This window comes from Salvia miltiorrhiza, chromosome 3 (assembly GCF_028751815.1).
Source record: "Salvia miltiorrhiza cultivar Shanhuang (shh) chromosome 3, IMPLAD_Smil_shh, whole genome shotgun sequence".
Taxonomy (NCBI): Eukaryota; Viridiplantae; Streptophyta; class Magnoliopsida; order Lamiales; family Lamiaceae; genus Salvia; species Salvia miltiorrhiza.
The window spans coordinates 10,398,324-10,419,140 of NC_080389.1; the positions used below are offsets into that span (position 1 = coordinate 10,398,324).

The 20,817-nt window shown below is 35.3% G+C and overlaps 2 protein-coding genes and 1 long non-coding RNA gene across 3 annotated transcripts; 1 reads left to right on the forward strand and 2 right to left on the reverse strand.

Moving 5' to 3' along the window:
• Window positions 1-1,168: 1,168 nt before the first annotated feature.
• LOC131017652 (uncharacterized) lies at window positions 1,169-3,765 on the reverse strand. Its single transcript, XR_009099748.1, has 2 exons — window positions 1,930-3,765; window positions 1,169-1,455 (listed from the first exon to the last, which is right to left on the reverse strand). It is a non-coding gene; the product is annotated as an uncharacterized LOC131017652 (long non-coding RNA).
• Window positions 3,766-7,554: 3,789 nt separating this feature from the next.
• Window positions 7,555-11,610, forward strand: LOC131017505 (disease susceptibility protein LOV1-like). Its single transcript, XM_057946261.1, has 3 exons — window positions 7,555-8,639; window positions 9,567-9,794; window positions 10,006-11,610. Exons 1-3 carry the CDS (start codon window positions 7,694-7,696, stop codon window positions 11,478-11,480), a joined length of 2,649 nt encoding a protein of 882 aa, XP_057802244.1. The 5' UTR covers window positions 7,555-7,693; the 3' UTR covers window positions 11,481-11,610.
• Window positions 11,611-16,222: 4,612 nt separating this feature from the next.
• LOC131018296 (uncharacterized) lies at window positions 16,223-18,401 on the reverse strand. The gene is made up of 3 exons (XM_057947022.1): window positions 17,662-18,401; window positions 17,473-17,576; window positions 16,223-16,548 (listed from the first exon to the last, which is right to left on the reverse strand). Exons 1-3 carry the CDS (start codon window positions 18,399-18,401, stop codon window positions 16,223-16,225), a joined length of 1,170 nt encoding a protein of 389 aa, XP_057803005.1.
• Between the last annotated feature and the right edge of the window lie 2,416 nt (window positions 18,402-20,817).

Sequence of the window (20,817 nt, forward strand, 5' to 3'; positions counted from 1 at the left end):
GAGGAAGCATGGCTTAAAGTTGAAGTTAGTAGCATAGTGTAGGGTGGCTGATGGGAGAGATGAGTGTAAGTGGGTTGAGTGAGGATTTGACATTTAAAAATCCCTCAGGACTGAATTATTGAAACTTTAAAATTCATCAGGCTTTTAGCTCATGCAATTGCTTGAATGCTTAATTTAAATAAATATACCATGCATGAGAACTTAAATAATAAAAATTTAGTAACACCTCTTGAAAATCATTTTGTTGGAATTTAAAATAAATTCATTTTCTTTTTCCGGCGTGAATCATCTTAATTTCTAAGTTCAATTAGCTAGGGAAAAACGGGGTATTACACATCATGAGTTCCACAACCAGTTATCTTTTTTCTTAACTTATTTTCAAAAAAAATTGACTCTTTCGTTTAGTAATTGCAAAATAACAGTATCATGTCTTCCTCCGTCCCACCTATCTTGAGACACTTTCCTGTTTAGACGTCCCATTTATCTTGAGTCATTTTAAAAGTTTTACCCTTAATTTATTTACATCTTTCACTTTCTCACCTACACACACTACTTCTTAATTCTCGTGCTAAAAAAAAGGGAGGAAACGTGCGTTGCACGTGTTATGCTTGATAGTTTAATATTATGCTAAAAGTTAACATCATATTTAAAGCAATACTCAAAATATCATTGTAAAAATTATTGTGAATAAAATTTGATATACCTATTGAATTTTTAAAAGTCAAATATTGCTTGTAACTAAAAAATTAAAAAGTAAAAGCAAATACGTCAACTACTAATTAGTCTAAACTATTACATGTGAATCTATATTCACATCAAATCTTCTCTACTTTGACTTTGATGGTTGGAGAAAATTTCTTTCTCTTATTTTTGCTTCCAGAGATAAATTTTTTCAATGTGCAATCATCATCATCTTCATCGTCATCGCTTGTTATGTCAATATAATCATCAAGAACTTTTTTTGTGATTTTTCGTCTCCCCCCTTCCTTGCACTTCATGGAATGTTTTAGGAATAAATCTTCTTCACGACAATAACCATTTAAACAACAATAAAAATGTCACAGCCCGGCCTAATCTAGTGTATAGTTAAGCCGGGGAAAGATGTGACCGGGGAACAGAGAAAGAAAATGAAAAAGGAAAGAGATTTCACTAATAAAAATGAACCAAGTTTAACAATAAATCACTATAATATTGAATAATCGTAGGCAACACTTTTAAAACTCACGAGTAGACAACTTACAATAACACAACGACAAGTTGTCTAAATAATATAATTCTCGAAGCTATTGGTTTAAAATCTCTACAACACATCAATAAAGTAAGGTACATTAAGTGTTGCAGCGGAAACAACTCAAGTGGATTACATGTATGAGGACATGAAATCCCGAGCCTAAATTATATATATATACACCGAGGGCTTAGCTCTGCTTGCTACCATCTGCATCACAGCTTAACCTGCATATTTAGAAACATACGCAGGGCTGAGTACCAAAAAGCACTTAGTGGTCATGCCGAAATAACTTTAAAGCTTGCTCTTAGAGCTATATATTGAACTTGCCATCTCAAACATCACACAGGAGTTTTATTTAAATAACCTGTGTATGTAAAACTGTAAAACCTCTCTATAATCATCATAACATCATATACGTCTGTAGACAATTAACATGTATGTACCATATCTACGCATCATATAACTCTGAGTGTTGAGAAGTAGGCCTCCTTCTCAAACACGATGACAAGCTAACACAAGGTTTAACTGTCAACTCTGTGTACACAAATCCTGACTCGCTCAGGACCCGAATTCGTTCTTCTATGTAGATGGTATCATATAAATCTCAAACATTGGCAAGTCAATAATTTAAAAATAAATGCATACACTAAACTTTATATTAAAGTATGCATCTTTATCTCTTGAGTTAGTAAGCCCACCTGATACGCTTAATGAAATAGAAGTCTTTGCTTGTTCATTCTACACTGCCACTCGAACCTTCATTATAATGAGGTTCCCAGGTAAGATTGGATAATAAGTAAGTAGAAAGTAAATCTTGAATGAAACTTGTATCCCTTTAAAGTTGCATCCTCTAATCTGAGTATTCTACTTATATGGACTTAACTAAAAGCAAATAGTAACATCACATCTCTTGGGATATCTCAAATTGAGAAAAGCTTAAGAGTAAACTAATCCATTCTATATAGATTAGCTTACAATTAATAATTAAACATCAATCACTTAGCATGGTTCTATTTATAACTATCCCAAGTAAGAAATCTCAAACATGTCTTCATAAATGAATCTCAACTTTGAAAAATCATATAAAATCAATCTCTTCAAAGAAAAATATAAGCTTTACACTTTTAGAAATCTACTAAAGTCTATATTTATCGGGAATTTATAAAAATACAATATCTCAAATGTATAAGAAATTATCTCACAAAAGGCAGAATCTGCCACAGAACTACGCTGCTTCGCGCAGTACATTTCAGAAAATTGTTTGACCTACCTAGAGGTCTCGGATTCAGCTGAAATTTTGCAGAGAACGACTACACATGATGAAGTTATTACAGTAAAAATTTCAAGTTATTTGGACTCCGAAAACATCATCAAAAGTACCCCGAAACATACTGTTCCGTCCGACCCGAAAACTGACAGCAATGCTCAATGACATATCACTCATATTTTTCTCAAATAAAAGCTATAGGATCTCAAATACATCATCTTAATATACATTAGCATGCTTTAGCTTAACTTAATTCATGTTCAACACATCAACATATAGTAGCATGCTTAATATCCTCCAATTATTATCATATAATCTCATTTTACAACTCAAAGAGTACAATTACACAAGCATCAAACAAATAGCTATCCTATAACAAAAATTCCCAAATCCACCAATCCATCTAAACTAAACTTATTGGGAAATCATGATTTCTTTTGAGTAAATACCCAAATAACTCTCAATAATATCTTTGCATACATATAAACATTTATACATAGTCAATTAATGCTAATATAAAGGGAATAGATTCTAGGGTTCATGAAAGAGGCTGAAAATTGGGGCTTTGGGATAGAACTTCGATTCCTATCATCCTATCACTAGATTCTAGTGAATATTTACCTCAAGTACATATAACATTTTGTTTAATATCTCACTTTAGGAATCTCAGAGAGAAGTCACCTATGCCTCGATTATTTTGGCACGAACTCAGAAATCACAAGCAACATCAAACACTTTGTTCAATAACAAGTAGAATACTTAACTTTTCGACGACGAGGGACGCGACCCTGTTCAGTCGAGCCAAGACGTCGATGATGACGGCAGCGCTTGCTGCCTCGGAGGGGATCGTGTAGCAGCAGTAGCGGCGTCGTGAATGGAGCGGCGCCGCTGAATCGCCGGTCTTCCACAGACGGCGGAGGTGGCAGCCGAACCATGACGGCGGGAGTAGAAAAGAATTAGTGCTCGTTTTCCTTTCTCTCCTTCTCGAGTATGGATTCAAGGCAGAGACGGGCGAAGCTCAGCCGTTCGTTGGCCTTCCAGTCGCGACAGTAGTAATTTCCTTCTTCTAAGAATTAGGGCTCCACATCGGAAAAGAAGGGGAAACGGAGAGGACTTCCGGTGCGAGAACTTCGACCACGTCGAAGAGGAGGCTGCTGTATTGCCGAATGAGGGGAAAAACATCAGATGTGAGAGAGAAGAGATTTATACTGATTTGAAGTCGGTTTCTTAAGCAGCTGCGTGAAAAGCTGAAGGATACGAGCCAGACGAATAGCTAATCTGGATTAATAAATCTAATCGACAGCTTAGAGCTAAGTGATTCACTGATAACACAAAGACTTGGGCTTGGGCCTCTTTAATATAATCATTGGCCCAAATGATTAAGTATTGGGCTTATTTAAACTTAGCCCATATATACATGTATTGGACTCTATTCCAAAACTTAACAAAATCACTAGCCCAAACAATAATTATTGGGCTTTTTGCATAAAATTGAGACTTCTCTTTCTTCTTTAAAATAATAGAAAATAGAAAATAATATTAACAATACATATATACCGTAGTGAAAATGCCGGGTGTTACAAAAAACAACTTATGTTTTAATCCTTAATGAGCGAAAGATAATGCTCTATGGATGGATTTCTTGAGATTTTTTGCGTAGATAATGTTGAATCTCTCTAAAGAACTCTTGAGATAATCCTCCAATTTAAATTTAAGGGTCTAAAACTATACAACTCTACGTCTCATAAGAGAAAGCAAAATCTAGCTACGTACATTACAATGTGGATTTTTTTGTCATGCTTATCTTGAATATATTTAATGATGTCACAAGATAATGAACCAATATGAATCTACCTTAAAAAAAATATGTGATAATAAGCATAATCTATAATTTAAGACACATTTACTTTACATGATTGAGAATTTTTTATCCTCATTAATAGGATTTCTTCAATCCATTTTAATTAGATAAAAATCAAGATGATTATCTTAAATTATAGAAACTATCTTGAGATATCTCAAAATTTGAATTCATCTTAATAAATAATGGATTGACCTATGCTATTTAATCTATTAAGTCAACCCTCAATAATAAAGGCCCCTTACACTATCAGAATTATCCATAAATAACTTCTTCCCAACCAGTGTCATGCATATTTTACAAGGTCTTATCCTTAATTAGTGTCATGGATATTCTTATAATTTGATAGATCGATAAGGTAGTAAGAGCATCCGCATCGGCTTACTCATCCAAGGGGACTCAAATCCTTTCTTGGATGCGTAAGCCGATGCAGCCCTCCCCTTACTCGAGCCTTACTCATCCGGATGAGTAAGGCTCATCCGCCTCACTTAGTGCATTATGTAATAAATATTTGAAAATGAATCATAGAAGTTGTTAATTATTTTGAAAGAATTAGGTATGTAGGCTAAAAATGAAAGCATAACTCGACACAAAAGATTGTCAAACTAATGAATTAATTTAATTTGAAAGTTAAAAAAATAAAATAGTACGATTACTTGATTAAACAATATACAAATGTTGCTTAAAGTAATTTTTGAATATATCATAATAGTTGTGTATACTTATTTTATAGTTCAGCTCATATGCAGTGGAATGAGTGAGAGCATTTTGATATAACTCGGAGCTCATTATGATATTCTAACGAATCTTTAAGTTAAATAAAGCTTGTGAAATTATTTTTTACTTAAATTTAATTACTTAATCTAATGAAGCAAAACCTCAACAAAGTGCAACATAGGAATCATAAACATTTCACATATATTATTGGTAGTTAGTGGATTGGATGATGGCTTGTTGATGACTGATTGAGACTCCATGTTCTTATTGCATAAAAAGAGTGAAAATTTTATGATAATAAAAATTATACAGTTAGCTTGTTTCAAGACGAAACTAAAAAAAAGAATCTAAAATATAATAAATAATACTGACATCATTGACAACAATAAAAAAGTTAATCCAAAATCTAAGAGATTTTTAAATACAAAACTAACCCATTTCACAATCTTAGAAGAAATGGATATTGCAAGGGGTTATAAGAGCACTCCCAGTAGATCACCTAAATGCATCACTAATTCTAAATTTAGGCTAAAACAATTGAAAATGAAATAAAAAATGCATCCAGCAGATCCCCTAAATTGGATGGGGCCCACAAAAAATTTTACACCTACCTAAATTCAATCTTAAATTTACACCCACCCTAAATTTATTTTAAGCTTATAATTAGTAGGGCCCACACACAATTATTATTTTTATGTAGAAAATAGGAGATCTGGTGTATGCATTTATAAAATCGAGATCCTAAAATTAAATAGGGAAGCTTTAAGAAGAAATATAGGAGCATAATTTTGGGATTTCTGCTGGGAGTGCTCTAACATCTGTATAATCTATAGTATATAGATTAATTAAAATATAATCTCAAAAGAATATCAAATTACTAATTAATCAAGTATTTATTACTTGATTTGAGTTTGGCATGATGTCATAATGATGATAAACATTTTTTTTGATACATCAATTCAATGAACAAAATTGATAATATCAAAATCAATTTTTTTTCCCAGATCTTGTTTCAGTGGTACTTGTTAATCAGTATCTATGTCAAAATTAGAGAAATATTGCATAGCGTTGTGTGTTATATTCTTCATTCATATTAATTTTTAAGTGGGTATTCCGAAGATGTGTTATCCTATGATCATCATATCCTTAAGTATTTACATTAATTTATTAAAATCTTTATTATAAGGGTTAAATTCAAAACTTTTAATATATACTAATGCATAAAATTAAAATAATATCTCTGATAAAAAAAATTAAACTAATATCTATAGTAATGATAAATTAGATTTTTAGTAGGACTAAAAATAGCACTTAAATTAAAACTCTATAAAATCAGTATAAAATAACTTAAGAATTCATTGATACTTGTTTGGTATATTATAAAAATTTCATATATAAATTGTGAATTAATTAAATAAATAATTTTAAATGAAATATCCTTTATATTGATGTGTAACTTTTATATATTTATCCAATCAAAAGTTTTATGTTATTTAACTTTACTGATTTTATTTTTGTAGAACGATACTATATTATTTTTCTTACAAACATATATTTCCGCAATGTATTTATGTATTTTTCGAATCTTTTTGTTTGTATAGATCTAGGTTTCAGTAGGACTTAACAACATATTTCATTAAGTTTTTTTGTATGCTTATTGAATTTATATAATAAATTTGTATTCAAAAAATTAATAAGTCTTAGAATAAAATAATAGATATATTATTGATAAATAGATAACATCGAACTTTCATGAAAGTTAGAATAATAATAATAATATGATATTACACAATTGTCCTTAAGATACATTTAAAAATATGGATATATTAGGCAAATCAAATTTTGTAAAACAAGGCTCTTTTATAATAGGTATAGATAAATTTGCGACCAAAAGAGCCCACCTTAAGATTATTAAACTTTTTTTGTGATAATCTATGAAAATAAAGTTGAAGTCAGCCTTGGCAGGCCAATTGCTATTGGCCGCTATACCATGCATGTAAATTCTGAGTAGTTTCTCATTTCCAAAATACATTGCAAATGCATCCATCAAATTAATGCAATTCTAAACAATCAAAGACCAAATCCACTTGTTCAGATATAATATAATAAGGTATAAATTTATCAGTTAAAGTAAGAATATTCTTTTCTATATTTTGTTTGTTTTGAATGATAACATATTTATCTCACTCTTTATAAGATGGTAACACTCTTGCTTAGTTATAAAGTTATACCTTGCCCAAGAGAAAATATATATGCTACTCGAAATTTTATATGATCTGTTCGAATTTTTACTACAAATAAGCAAACAATGTATATATAATTGTTTATCTTATTTACACAATATTTACAAAAAAAAAACTCATTTTATAAATCATTTATTTATTACCTAACTAATCAATACGTTCGGGCCCTTTCTTCACTATATATAAATCTCCAATTTTTTCTTAAAACTCGTGCCCTATCATCGAGAGAGGGACAACTATTATTTATGGGGTCCATACTGTGGACTTTATTGTCCGGGTAATAATCAAGGGGGCAATGACATTTACCTATCCAATAATGCATTGCTGTGAACAAAGTTTAGAGAGCAGCATATGAAATCCAGTGATCGGTCGATATGGCAGCGGAGGCGGCGATCTCATCGGCGGTGGCACTGCTCGGCGATCTGCTCATCCAGAAGGTGAAATCGGTGCGAGGCGTGGAGGGGAAGGTCCAGTCGTTGAAAGAAGAGCTGGAGTGGATGCAATCTTTCCTCAAACACGCGAACAAAAAGCAAGCTGAAGACGAGGGGGTGCGTAATTGGATAAAGAAGATCAAAGAAGTCGCTCAAGACGCCGCTCAAGACGCCGAAGATGCCATCGAAATGTTCCTCGTCAACGCCGAGAACGACAAGAACAGAGGCCTCCTCAAGAGATGCACCAGCTTCGCGAAGCGTATGTACCACCTCGACAGAATCGGGGCCGAGATCGAGTCGATCCGAGCTAGGCTCGACGCCATTGACAAGAGCCGCGAGAGGTACGGGATTAAGATTCTCGAAGAGGCGGCGGAGGGGGATTCAACACGGAGGTCACAGGTTGAACTGCGGCGGCAGTTGGCTCATTGGGAAAAGGACGAACACCTGGTGGGCATGGAAGATGATGTGAAGAAGCTGCTGCGAGAATCGGTTCTCGATGAGGAGAGGAGAGGGATTTCGATTGCGGTTATTGAGGGCATGGGTGGCATTGGGAAATCGACGCTTGCTCGGGAGATTTACAACCACCCCAACGTCGTTGCAGGGCGATTCGAGTGTCGTGCTTGGGTGGTGGTTTCGAGTGAGTTTACGCCGCAAGAGACGATCAAACAGCTGATCTTCCAGCTGCCGAGGTCTAAACAAGACAACGAAGAGCTGCTTAACGAAATCCAGAAATTGGAGGAGTCGATGAAGGACAAGCTATACCTTCAACGGAAGCTTCAGGAAATGCTTCACGAACAGCTGCAGGGCAAGAATTACTTGATAGTTCTGGATGATGTGTGGGAGAAAGAACATTGGGAGTATTTGAGGAGTGCTTTCCCTAATGAACAAGGTATGTAAAAATTATGTTGTTATTTTGAGATATTTAGTCTATTTTTGTTCTGGCACTTCAACTAAATTTCTAATTTCTAGCTTAAACTTTTGAAAGTTTAATAACATATATGTGTCGAGAAAAGAAAAAAAAAAGAATTGTTTGTTTACATATAAAATATTACTTTATCCGCCCCCAAAAATTTGCCCGAATTTACTTTTTGAGGTGTCAAAAAAAAGTTTGACCGAATATTCTTATTTTTTTATTTTTGTACGTGGGCCCACCACCAATTTTACAATAAAAATTATTTTTGTACATGACTCCATCGTCAAATAAACTTTTTATCACCTTTTATTAAAACATGTGCTGCTCCCACTGGAACAAACTTTTTAGGGATGGAGAGAGCATCATTTTCCTGAACTTAATTTGATGAACAAAATTTGGTTGTCCCTCGGTCCCTTATATTTATGCATGAAATGTTTTGGCATGAATTTTAATAAAAAAATTATTGAGATATTAAAAAGGTTATTGATGGTGAAGAAATTGTTTCCAATTTTGTATATAGATAGTGGAGAAAGGGTCTCATATTAAATATAAAATTGCCAAATTATATGTGCGATAATATCTTAAATAGAAAGTGCATATATTTGAGAACATATAACAAATGCATAATTGGGACAGGGGAAGAAGATTTTACCATGTTTCTTAGTTGTAACAAATATGACCAAAATGCTTCTTATATAGTAGTTAATTTACTAATGTTTTGGCTACAATTCACAACAACCAAACTTTCTAATTGTGAATTAAGAGCAAAATAGCTATATTTATCTTTGCGGCTACTTTTCATCATGAAACTGACTATTTTGATATATTAACATCTTTACAACATGAAAATGACTATTATTGATTGCTAGAATACGGTGTTAAAATTAGTTTTTATGCTTACAGATAAAACAAGTAGATTAATACTTACTAGTCGCAACAAGATAATTACAAAGTATGATCATTGTCTGCACAAGATGAAGCTTCTAGACTCCAACAAGAGCTGGGAATTGTTCTTGAAGAAGGCATTCACTGGCAGCACCAATGGCACATGCCCACAAGAATTGGAAATTATAGGAAGACATATCTTAGAAAAATGCGATGGTCTACCACTAGCAATTAGTGTGGTAGGAGGCTTACTTTTTTTTTTTGATCGGGCAAAGTCATGTTAGATGTTAGTAATTAGTTCCCCATCCACTCCAAGAACCCCTTATCTCTCCATTCACCAAAATCCACCTTATATCTCCATTCTCCAATTCGCTCCCAAGAGGGATCGAACCCGGGTCACTTCACTTAAGTGAGGACCCGGTGGCCAGTGGGCTAAGCCCCCTGGTTGTGGTAGGAGGCTTACTAGTGGAAACCCAAACCAAGAGTAGATGGCAAGAAGTTCTTAACCAAATAAACTCTTACTTGGATACCCCCGAAAACAACGTACCAAAAATCTTGGAGTTGAGTTATCAGAATCTGTCTCCCCAATTGAAATCATGCTTCTTGTGCCTAGCCTTTTTCAAAGAAGATTCTACTATTCCTTCAAAAAGGCTGGTAAATATATGGATTGCACAAGGCTTGATCCAACAAGATGGAAATGGAACAACTGATGAGATAGCCAGAGGCTATTTAAATGAGTTGATCAATCGGAGCATGGTTCAGATTGATGATTTCATCAACGATGATCGAGTGAAGCATTGTCGTCTCCATGATCTTCTTAGGGACCTATGCTTAAGCAAAGCAGAGGAGGAAATGGGCTTGAAGATCGTAAAAGGGGAGGAGGAGGAGGGGGTTTCATCTGAATCCTCGTATAAACCTCGTCATCATGTTGTCTATGGTAAAAACCTTGAGACTTTCTCGTTCAATCGGAAAAAGCATATTCGCTCTATTTTCCTCCTTAATGTCAGAGGTGAGGACGTTTATGCATCTCGTTACTGGAAGAGCTTTCAACTCCTTAAGATACTCGACCTCGATGGCTCTTCGTTCCAAAGATTGCCAGACTCTTTTCGCTTCTTGCTTGGATTGAAGTACTTTAGAATACGTAGAGATCCGAGTGCCATTGGTTATTTCGTACTGCAGCTCCCAAGTTGGTTTGATCGCCTTAAAAAACTCGAGGTTCTTGATGTGGAGAAGGGGCTTGTGTTGTTCCCAGATGTTGCATTGAAAATGGAAAGGCTACGTCACTTCCATATACATAGCGTCTATGGCAGAACGATGATGATAGAAAATTGGAAAAGCATTGAGAGTTTAAAACTCATCAGACTCGAGGATTGGCTGGAATGCAGCTCAAGACTAATGGCTAGTTGTCATCTTCGTGATTTGGGCATATGTATTACCGGAATGGAAGGAAGCGATGAGTTTAGTCGGGCGCGAGCGTCGTTGGAAAAGATGACGAATCTTGTGGAACTACACTTAGAAATCACCATGTCGTTTTCAATGGAAGAAATTATTCCAAATCTCGAGAGTCTCACTATACTTAAACTGGATGGTGGCATGCTCAAATGTCCAGCTGCGAGTGTGTTTCCCCCAAATCTTTCTCATCTCACATTGTGTAACCTAAATGATGATCCCATGCAAGAGTTGGGTAAGCTACCAAAGCTACAATACCTCACCTTATCAAGTTTAGTAGCTCTTTACATGTGTGACAGAATGAAAGTATTGCATGATGGGTTCCCCTGTCTCAAGGCCCTCTCCCTCCAAAGCATGGGTTTGTTGAGATGTATCGACATCGAAGAAGGTGGAATGCCGCACCTCAAACAACTCGAAATTCATCATTGCCCAAATTTGGAGGCTGAGAATCTGCCCAAACACATCATCGTATTAGCAGGGTAAATTGGATGTTGCTTAATCATTGTTGTTTTGTATTATAAAATGGTTTTTGATGCCTCATTTCATATTGTGAGTTTCATATTTGCCTCATTTGATATGTATATTTCTTATTAAAGGTTTATTTATGCCCTACTTGTTATAGCATTGAACCTATATATATTAGTAATGCATTGTCAGTTGATCATGGATGACCTACTTATGTGCAATTGTGATTGGCTATCTAGATTGTTCGTTATATATATACTATTCTTCACCTATACACATGTGCATTTTACTCTTACTCTTTTATTTTTCTAATGACCAGAAAATATTATTTTGTATCTAAGATTTTCTAAAATATGTATATTATTTTGTACTCTATATGAATAACGTGAGTTTTAATAAAGTGATTGAGTGTGTTTTGATGGAATAAAGGTCTCCCCTTTATATATGAGAGTGTTAAAATAATTAAAGTGAAGTAAGAGCCTTATTTTATAGGATTGTGTGGAGTACTTTTACTAAAAATATCAAAGGATACTAGCTAAATTATGATAGACTAAAATGGAAACATGAATATTAAATTGTGGGATGGAATGAGTATATGTTTTATACCAACAAAAACAAAAATCACTACAAAAAAACGCGTAAATAGCGACGAAAATTACCGACGGCGGCGCCGCCGCCGGCAATTACCGACGGCACGGCGGCGGCAAAAAAGGCGGGTCGCCTTTTGACTATTACCGGCGCATTACCGACGGCAAACGGGCCGCCGCTAATTAGCGGCGGTTACGCCGTCGCTAATTAAAATATATATTAATATAAATATATATTATTTATTACCGACGGCAATTGCCGTCGGTATTTACCGGCGGCAACCGGCCGCCGCTAATCACCACCGCCGGTGACATCCGGCGATAGCACCACCGCCGTCCAGCCAAAATTACCGACGGCATTTTTCCGCCGCTAATTACCGACGGCATTTGCCGTCGGTAATTAATTTTATTTTATTTTTATTTTTTTTATTTTTTTATTTTTTTTTTCATTTTTTTTTCATTTATCATCTAATAAATTGATCAAAGATAAAAATACAAAAACATTAAAATCAAATATATATTGAAATACAAGTGAAAATTTAAACATTGATTATTACTAATCTAAGATTATTACTAAGAATTCAAGATTCTTAGTAAGAATCTTATAATTATAACTTAAGAATGTTAATTTGCTTAGTGATTCACTCATCAATCATCACTAATCTAAGATTATTACTAAGAATTCAAGATTCTTAGTAAGAATCTTATAATTATAACTTAAGAATGTTAATTTGATTAGTGATTCACTCATCAATCATCACTAATCCAAGATTATTACTAAGAATTCAAGATTCTTAGTAAGAATCTTATAATTATAACTTAAGAATGTTAATTTGATTAGTGATTCACTCATCAATCATCACTAATCCAAGATTATTACTAAGAATTCAAGATTCTTAGTAAGAATCTTATAATTATAACTTAAGAATGTTAATTTGATTAGTGATTCACTCATCAATCATCACTAATCCAAGATTATTACTAAGAATTCAAGATTCTTAGTAAGAATCTTATAATTATAACTTAAGAATGTTAATTTGATTAGTGATTCACTCATCAATCATCACTAATCCAAGATTATTACTAAGAATTCAAGATTCTTAGTAAGAATCTTATAATTATAACTTAAGAATGTTAATTTGATTAGTGATTCACTCATCAATCAACGCTAATCCAAGATTATTACTAAGAATTCAAGATTCTTAGTAAGAATCTTACAATTATAACTTAATAATGTTAATTTGATTAGTGATTCACTCATCAATCAACGCTAATCCAAGATTATTACTAAGAATTCAAGATTCTTAGTAAGAATCTTATAATTATAACTTAAGAATGTTAATTTGATTAGTGATTCACTCATCAATCATCACTAATCCAAGATTATTACTAAGAATTCAAGATTCTTAGTAAGAATCTTATAATTATAACTTAAGAATGTTAATTTGATTAATGATTCACTCATCAATCATCACTAATCCAAGATTCTTACTAAGAATTCAAGATTCTTAGTAAGAATCTTATAATTATAACTTAAGAATGTTAATTTGATTAGTGATTCACTCATCAATCAACACTAAGGTTATGAATGGTGTATAAACTAGATTGATAAAAAAAAAAAAAAACGAAAATTAATAATAAATTAATTAATAAATATTTTTCCGACATAAAAATAAGAACGGAAACGAGCCAAATCCGTAATTAACAATATTTTTTGTATATCATCTCGACATATTCTAAGGTTATGAATATATATGATATTGTATATTGAAGTAGACTTTAAATGAATTAATAGATACTATATATATCAATAATACGAGTGTTCTGTACCGGTGACCATTCGAAAAGAACTTCAAGGTTAAGCGTGCTTGACTTAGAGCACAACTAAGATGGGTGACCGACTGGGAAGTTCGTCTAAATTATGCAATACTGTATAAATACCGAAATAAATTGTGGATATACAATAAAATAAATAAATAAATAAATAAATAAATAAAATAAAATAAAAAAAATAAATTAAAAAATATTACCGAGGGCAAATGCCGTCGGTAATTACCGACGGCATTTTGCCCTCGGTAATTACCGACGGCATTTGCCCTCGGTAATACCTTGAACAACTCCGGCGTGTGCGCCACCACCGTCCGGTGGAAATTACCGACGGTGATCTCGCCGCCGCTAATTACCGACGGCAAATGCCGTCGGTAATTTTCCGGCAACTATCCGCCGTTCAACGGCGGAAATGCCGGCGGCTTTGCCGCCGTTAATTGCCGGCGGCGGCCGATCGCCGTCGGTAATGGCGTTACCGACGAGCCGGTTAGCGACGGCGAGTTGCCGCCGGTAACGCCGCCGGTAACCTTTATCACCGGCGGCCGTGTCTTATTACCGACGGCAAAATGCCGTCGGTAATCATGCGTTTTTTTGTAGTGAATCACCAGATATATTTCAAAAACCAACAAAAAACCAAATAATCTTAAAATCACAATACATATTACAATAAACAACAAAAATCCATATATTTTTAAGATCACAAGATATATTAGTAATCAAAAAAAGTAAAATAATTATAAAATTGAATAAATGCAATAGTGAACATGGTTCTCAATATGATAAAATTATTCCGTAACAAAGTCTAGAGCTCGACACAACTTAAGATCCTACTAGCTATAAAATACTAAGGAAAAAAAATAGATACGGAACAAATTGAACAATTCAGCTTATAATATGATGGTCCACGCTTTTAGGCCCAATTTTAATTTGGGCTGGACTGGGTAAAAAATTCGGACTCAAGTGCCATGTCCAATTGTCCAAAATTAGGGATGACAATTATACCCGCCCTAATGGGGCGGGGACGGGGCCACTATTTTGGGGGTTGGGGCAGGGACGAGCATGAAAAATTAAACCCGAATCGGGTCTGGGGCGGGGCCGGATATATAAAACCCCACCCCGAGCCCGCACCAGCTAATATTATATTTAGTATATTTTAAATTATTTTTTATAATTAACGAAATATATTAATATTAAAATTCAAATTTATGATATATAATATTAAAAAAACTGATCAAGTGGAAATTAATATATTCATTCTATATGTTAGTTCTTGCGAAGCCCATGTGATTCCTACCTTTATTTTGTAAATATTAGGTTCAGTTACTGTATTTGTGGGAGACCCACATGGAATTGTTAAACTGACTTTTTTTCTCCAAAATTGTTTAAACATCTCATCGAGCTTGTGCATGATATTATTTATCTTTTGTCTCCATTGATCATTCAGCAAGAGTTGTTGGTTCTTAAATAAAGAAAGATTGTAAATAATCTGACATTTGAACAACCAATCCATATTAAAAGAAAATATTATATTAATACTATTGTTATAATCATATGAGACCAAATAGCACAAGGAATATACAAATAGTATAAGATAATAAATGAAGGAATGAATGAAAGGGCTGATAGCTGTAAAGAATCGAAGATTGTGAAGGTGGTGAGTAGCTGAGGGGATGGGATGTCATAGGGTATGGCTTTGAAGCGGATTAGGATCCCCTGCTGTGCACAGCATCATGCTGTGCACAAAAACAAGGTAAGATAGTATTTTTGTATTTTCTTTTTCTTTTTTTAATTCTTCCTATTTAAATGCAAATCACCTTGTTTTTGTGCACAGCATGGTGCTGTGCACAGCAGAGGATCCTAATCCGCTTTGAAGTTGCTCTAGCTGCAGAGAAGGGATGGGAGCTGCTGTCCCCCCCCCCCCTTTTCTTCTCTCTTTGCCATTTTTCTCCCCTTTTGTTGCTACGTGTACAAGCTAGATAGTAGGAGTGAAGTTGTAATGTAGCTAGGAATAAATCCTTCTGTCTTGTATTTTAAATCTGAATATAGTTATGAGTTTTGCTAATATTGCTTGTTTGTAATCGAATACTAGTTACTCTAATAAATTCCATATTTTTGATATCTAATTTCTTGCCTGCTAATTCTATATTAAACCCGTAGATTTAATTCGCTTCACATGCTGTCACTTATCATTCTGAAAATTAAATTATTGTCTGCTCAAAGAATAAATCACGATCATCTCACGTGGAAAAATCTAATTCTGAATCTCAGCTGGATTAACATTATTGGAGGATGCAATAATTAAATATCGCATTTACTAATCTTAATCATAAATAAAAGAGTGGGCTACTACATCAATCCAGGAAGATCATGATAAACCATGCCTTGTGCTCGAAAATAATAAACTCCCTGTCTTGCAGATGCCAATTCTTTGTCCAATTTTACACCAAACGACGTAAATGAGAATATACTATTATAAGCACGAATATTCCTTCTGAAATCAATAGCTTCTTCTGATTGGGCTGTAAACAATTCATCCAACTGCGTAGGAACTTCAGAAAATGCAAGTTTAACTTTTCCATTATCACAACAAAAAGTAGGAGGTTCATATTCAAATATTCTTGCACCACAATGAATGCAATCAGGCACATTTTTCAATTCATGTAGCAATGAACCTAAATAGATAAACAATATAATTAAAAAAACATTAATAATTTATCATAATGTATTAAACGTATTTTTATCTTAAAAGAATGTAATACTTACAATTCAAATCACTTGCATTTCGTTTACGTTTCTTTTGTCTTTGTAGATTTTTTCTTTGTCTATATACCTCATTAATTAGCTGCAATATATAAATATAAATATATTAATTAAAAAAATATTTTGATTTGTGCTCATGTTGTGTGATATGTGGTGATTATAACATAGACAATTAATATATATATATAGAGGAATGTTATGCTACATACCTTACATGAGCACCTTATGTGAGCACCACTCACATTTAGCTCTCGTTTGTGTTATCTTTTATGATTTAGGTATTTATTTTTATTCTAATACTTCATAAATTAGTATTGGGATCACTAATTTTATAAATTATATAAAAATCAAGTTCTTATTTGTTATTTTTATCAATAATTTGAAGTTAAACCGAGTAAGCCTACAAGTAAAATATTTGTGAACACATGTTCGATCCACCCTCTCTCTTATACAGATGATGTCTAGAGATTTCCTTGTGCATCAGGTGTTTTTTCTTTTTTTTTTCTTTTTTTTTTCCGAGTAAGCCTACAAGTCAGACATGTTTAATTAGTAAAGAAACTATATAAAAGAAAGTTGTTTTACATTAGAAAACTAGTCCAAAACACAAATAATTTATGCTACTTAAGAAACTAACTTTATACATGCATCACCTATATATTCAAAATCCATCTTTATGTTTCATTTGTAAAATGTTAGAATTAGAACATATCAACAAAAAAACGTACCCATTATAAGCAAAATCTTCAAGATCAAGCTTGTAGACATCGGAGTAAAGTTGACAACACTTGCATCGAAAAGGGTCCCGCGATGACAACCGCAAATGCAATCTAAGTTACTGTCCCTCGAACTCGTCCCGCGATGACAACCGCAAATGCAATACTTTTCGGACGGGTCAGGAGGGCCGACCGTGACGATAGGAGGATTATTAATAATTGAGGATCTGCACTCGCACATCCATCATGTTTAGTCAAATATCATTGGAACAATGCCTTAAGAGAAAGCTAGAAGAATAGTAGCGTACATACCTAGAGATTGGCTTTCCATGCTTTCCACAGGGCAGTACAACGGTGCCCTCGACATCACAAAGGACATTGATTCTAAAGCGATAATTACGAATACCGAGTTCCTTGCAGGCTTCCTTACTCCAATCATAAGCTACTAGACGACGTATGTACTCATCCGGTGTGCCAGTCATTCCATGAAGAAATAAGAATGTACCAAATATAGTCCCCACTGGTCTACCCACAGCACCACCAAGAGAGACACTAAACTGTCTATCCCACCTCTTTAACTCTTCACTCCATACCCAAAGCTCATAATCATGACCGACTTTAGGATCTCGATCCGAAAATCCAACAAAACCTAACGAATCTCCACCATTAATCTGGACAAGTTGACCATATCTAGTGATACGACGCTCTGGCGGGAAATCCATGTAAGATAAGGTTTTCTCACTACAATCCCACGATTCAATTCTGTCAAGCGCAACACACCAATAACATTTACCTCTAACAAATGCAGCTTGAAAACTAGACTTAGATGTATCATCAGGATTAGCAACACGATCAATTTGGTTCCAAGAATCCTCTTTGAACGAATACAACTGATAAGTATTGAGCGTCCCATAAGAGGAGGGTGCCGTTATAACACGTTGACAAACTCTTAGGATTTTGTAATCATCACATTTAGAATCATAGCCGATACAAGCACCAAGCAACAAGGTCCTCCTCTCATCAAATTGAGAGACTTCCTCGGTAGGAAACATCAGACACTGTTTGGTTGTGGGGTTTGTGAGGGCCCATTTCTCATTTATCTTCTCTTTCTTTTGTCTGGGCCTTCACTTAAGCCCAGAACTGAGCCCACTCACTTTTCCCAAACCCTAGCCCACTACCCCTTTAGATATACCCCACCCAGCCCCACTCTCTCTCTCACTTTTACTCTGCGCCGCTCCATCTAACTCTAATCCTCTCTCTCTCCCTGACCCCTCGACTCCTCCACCTTCCACCGCCCTTTTGCCTTGTTTTTCTCCAGCGCCTTCAATGGTGTTTCACCCTACCGTTGCTGCTACCCTCCTTAAATCCCTGATGCTCTCTCATGTTGGGATAACCGTTATTATCAAAGTGAGAAAGGCTCTGCTATTCCTTTCAAGTGTTGTTGTTTCTTTGATAGTACGAGATTCCCTGTGTGAGTGGAGGTATCACCGGGCTTTCCTGACCACCGGAGCCCTGTTTGGTGGTTACCTGAGTAGATCTGAGCTGCCGGAGTTCTGTACTTAGCTCCTACTGTTGGTGGCTCTGCTGAGATCTGAGAAGCCGCTCCATATCTGTCTCTTTGGCCTTGATCGAACTGCTGCCGGAAGGGTTGCCGAGTTCTGGGGAAAATCTGAGTCCCACCGTGTCCCGAGGACACCTTTTCCCCTCTCTGAACTCTCTCTTCCTTTATCTTCTTTTTCTTGTATCATTTTTACTCTTTTTTCTTTCTCTTATCATACAGATCTGAAGCATAAGAGGAAGAAGGAGCAGAAGACGAAGAAGACGAAGAGTCAAGTGCTTGAGCACGAAGTGGGGAAGACAGGAGGTTCGGAAAGCAAGCGGTGTAACCCTGGCTAGGCGAAGATACCCAACAGTGGTATCAGAGCCACGATGACCTAGCCAGGGCACCCTTCGAACACATCTTACCCACCCTGCCGCTCTTTGGCTGCGCCGATTCGCTCCCGATGAACAAGGAGAAGAGTAAGTCCAAACTCTTCCCTGGAAGAGTTTGGCTCTGGTAAATCGGCTGAAACCCTAGCTCCTAGATCTAGGCTTGGTCAAGGTGCTGCTTTTCTTTTCTTTGTTGGTATCTTGCGTTCCTGTGTTTTTTGTTTTGCTTCCGCTTGTTGGCCATTTGTCTCGATAATCCCTTGGCATTTCAAAGCCTAGTAAGATCTCCCTTGTAGTTGGTCCAGTTCGTCTGAATTCTCCTCGTGCGAGTAACCTGGAAAGCAAGGGAGAAAGGGATTCATCCAGATTGGCTGTTTGTGCCTTGCTTACTTGCTACTTTTGTTTTGTGTTGTACTCTCTGAAAGGTCTGTGTCCCTTGAGAACACTCTTAGATTGAGAGTTTTCTGGACTAAAAAGTCCTCTTGGAACCTCTAGAGTGACCAGTGCGAACCTTGCTCCACAGATCAATCTGTGCTGAGATCTGGGCTCTCCACTGCTCTTTAACCCTAGGTGGATCCTCTCCAGATCAGTTCTGACCTCCCTCTGCTGTGTGATTCTTCTGTGCCTTTGCTCATTGTGATTCCTTGCTTGTTGCATCTGCATAATCATGAACAACATGCATGTAGTGCCATTTAATGGCAGGGATGATTTCCAGGATTGGAAAATCAAGATTGAGTGCATTCTGGTAAAAGAGAAGGTAAAAAAGGCCATAACTACTAAGATTGATGAGGCTGTTACTGATGTTAAATTGCATGAGATGAATGATAATGCTAGAGCTACAATTTTGTTGAATCTGTGTAGTTCTGTGGTCAGAAAAGTGTCTCACCATGCCTGTGCTAAAGATTTGTGGGATGACTTGAACTCTATATATGCTGCCCCTTCTGAAGTGTCAACTTGGTCTTTGCAAAACCAATTTATGTCTTTTCAAATGGACTCTTCAAAGGATGTTGATACTAATATGGAGAATTTCAATAAACTACTGCATGATTTAAAACTTGCTGGAGATGACTCCATTGAAAAATATGCTCCCCAAATTCTTTTAAACTCAATACCTGAGCCATTTGCTGAGGTAAAATCCGCTTTGAAATATGGTGGTGCAAAAGTCACTTGTGAAATGATCACCAATGGTCTTAAGTCCAAAGAGAGTGAGCTTAAATTGGCCAAGTCAAAACCCTTGCATGGTGAAATCTTGTATGTCAACAAAAACCAACCGCAAAACTTCAATAGGGGTCAGAACCCTGATAAGCCTAAAGACATGAGACCTTATAACCAGAAGGCTGAGAATAGAGGTCAAAACCAGAACCAAAACTCTGACCAAAAGCCTAGGAAGGTTTGTTGGAATTGTGGAAAACCAGGTCATTTTATAAATAGATGCAAACTCCCTAAGCAGAAAAGGCAACCTGCCCCTGAAGAGCCAAGCCAAAATGCCAATAATGTGTATGAGGATGACTGTGTTTACATGATGCATGACTATGATTT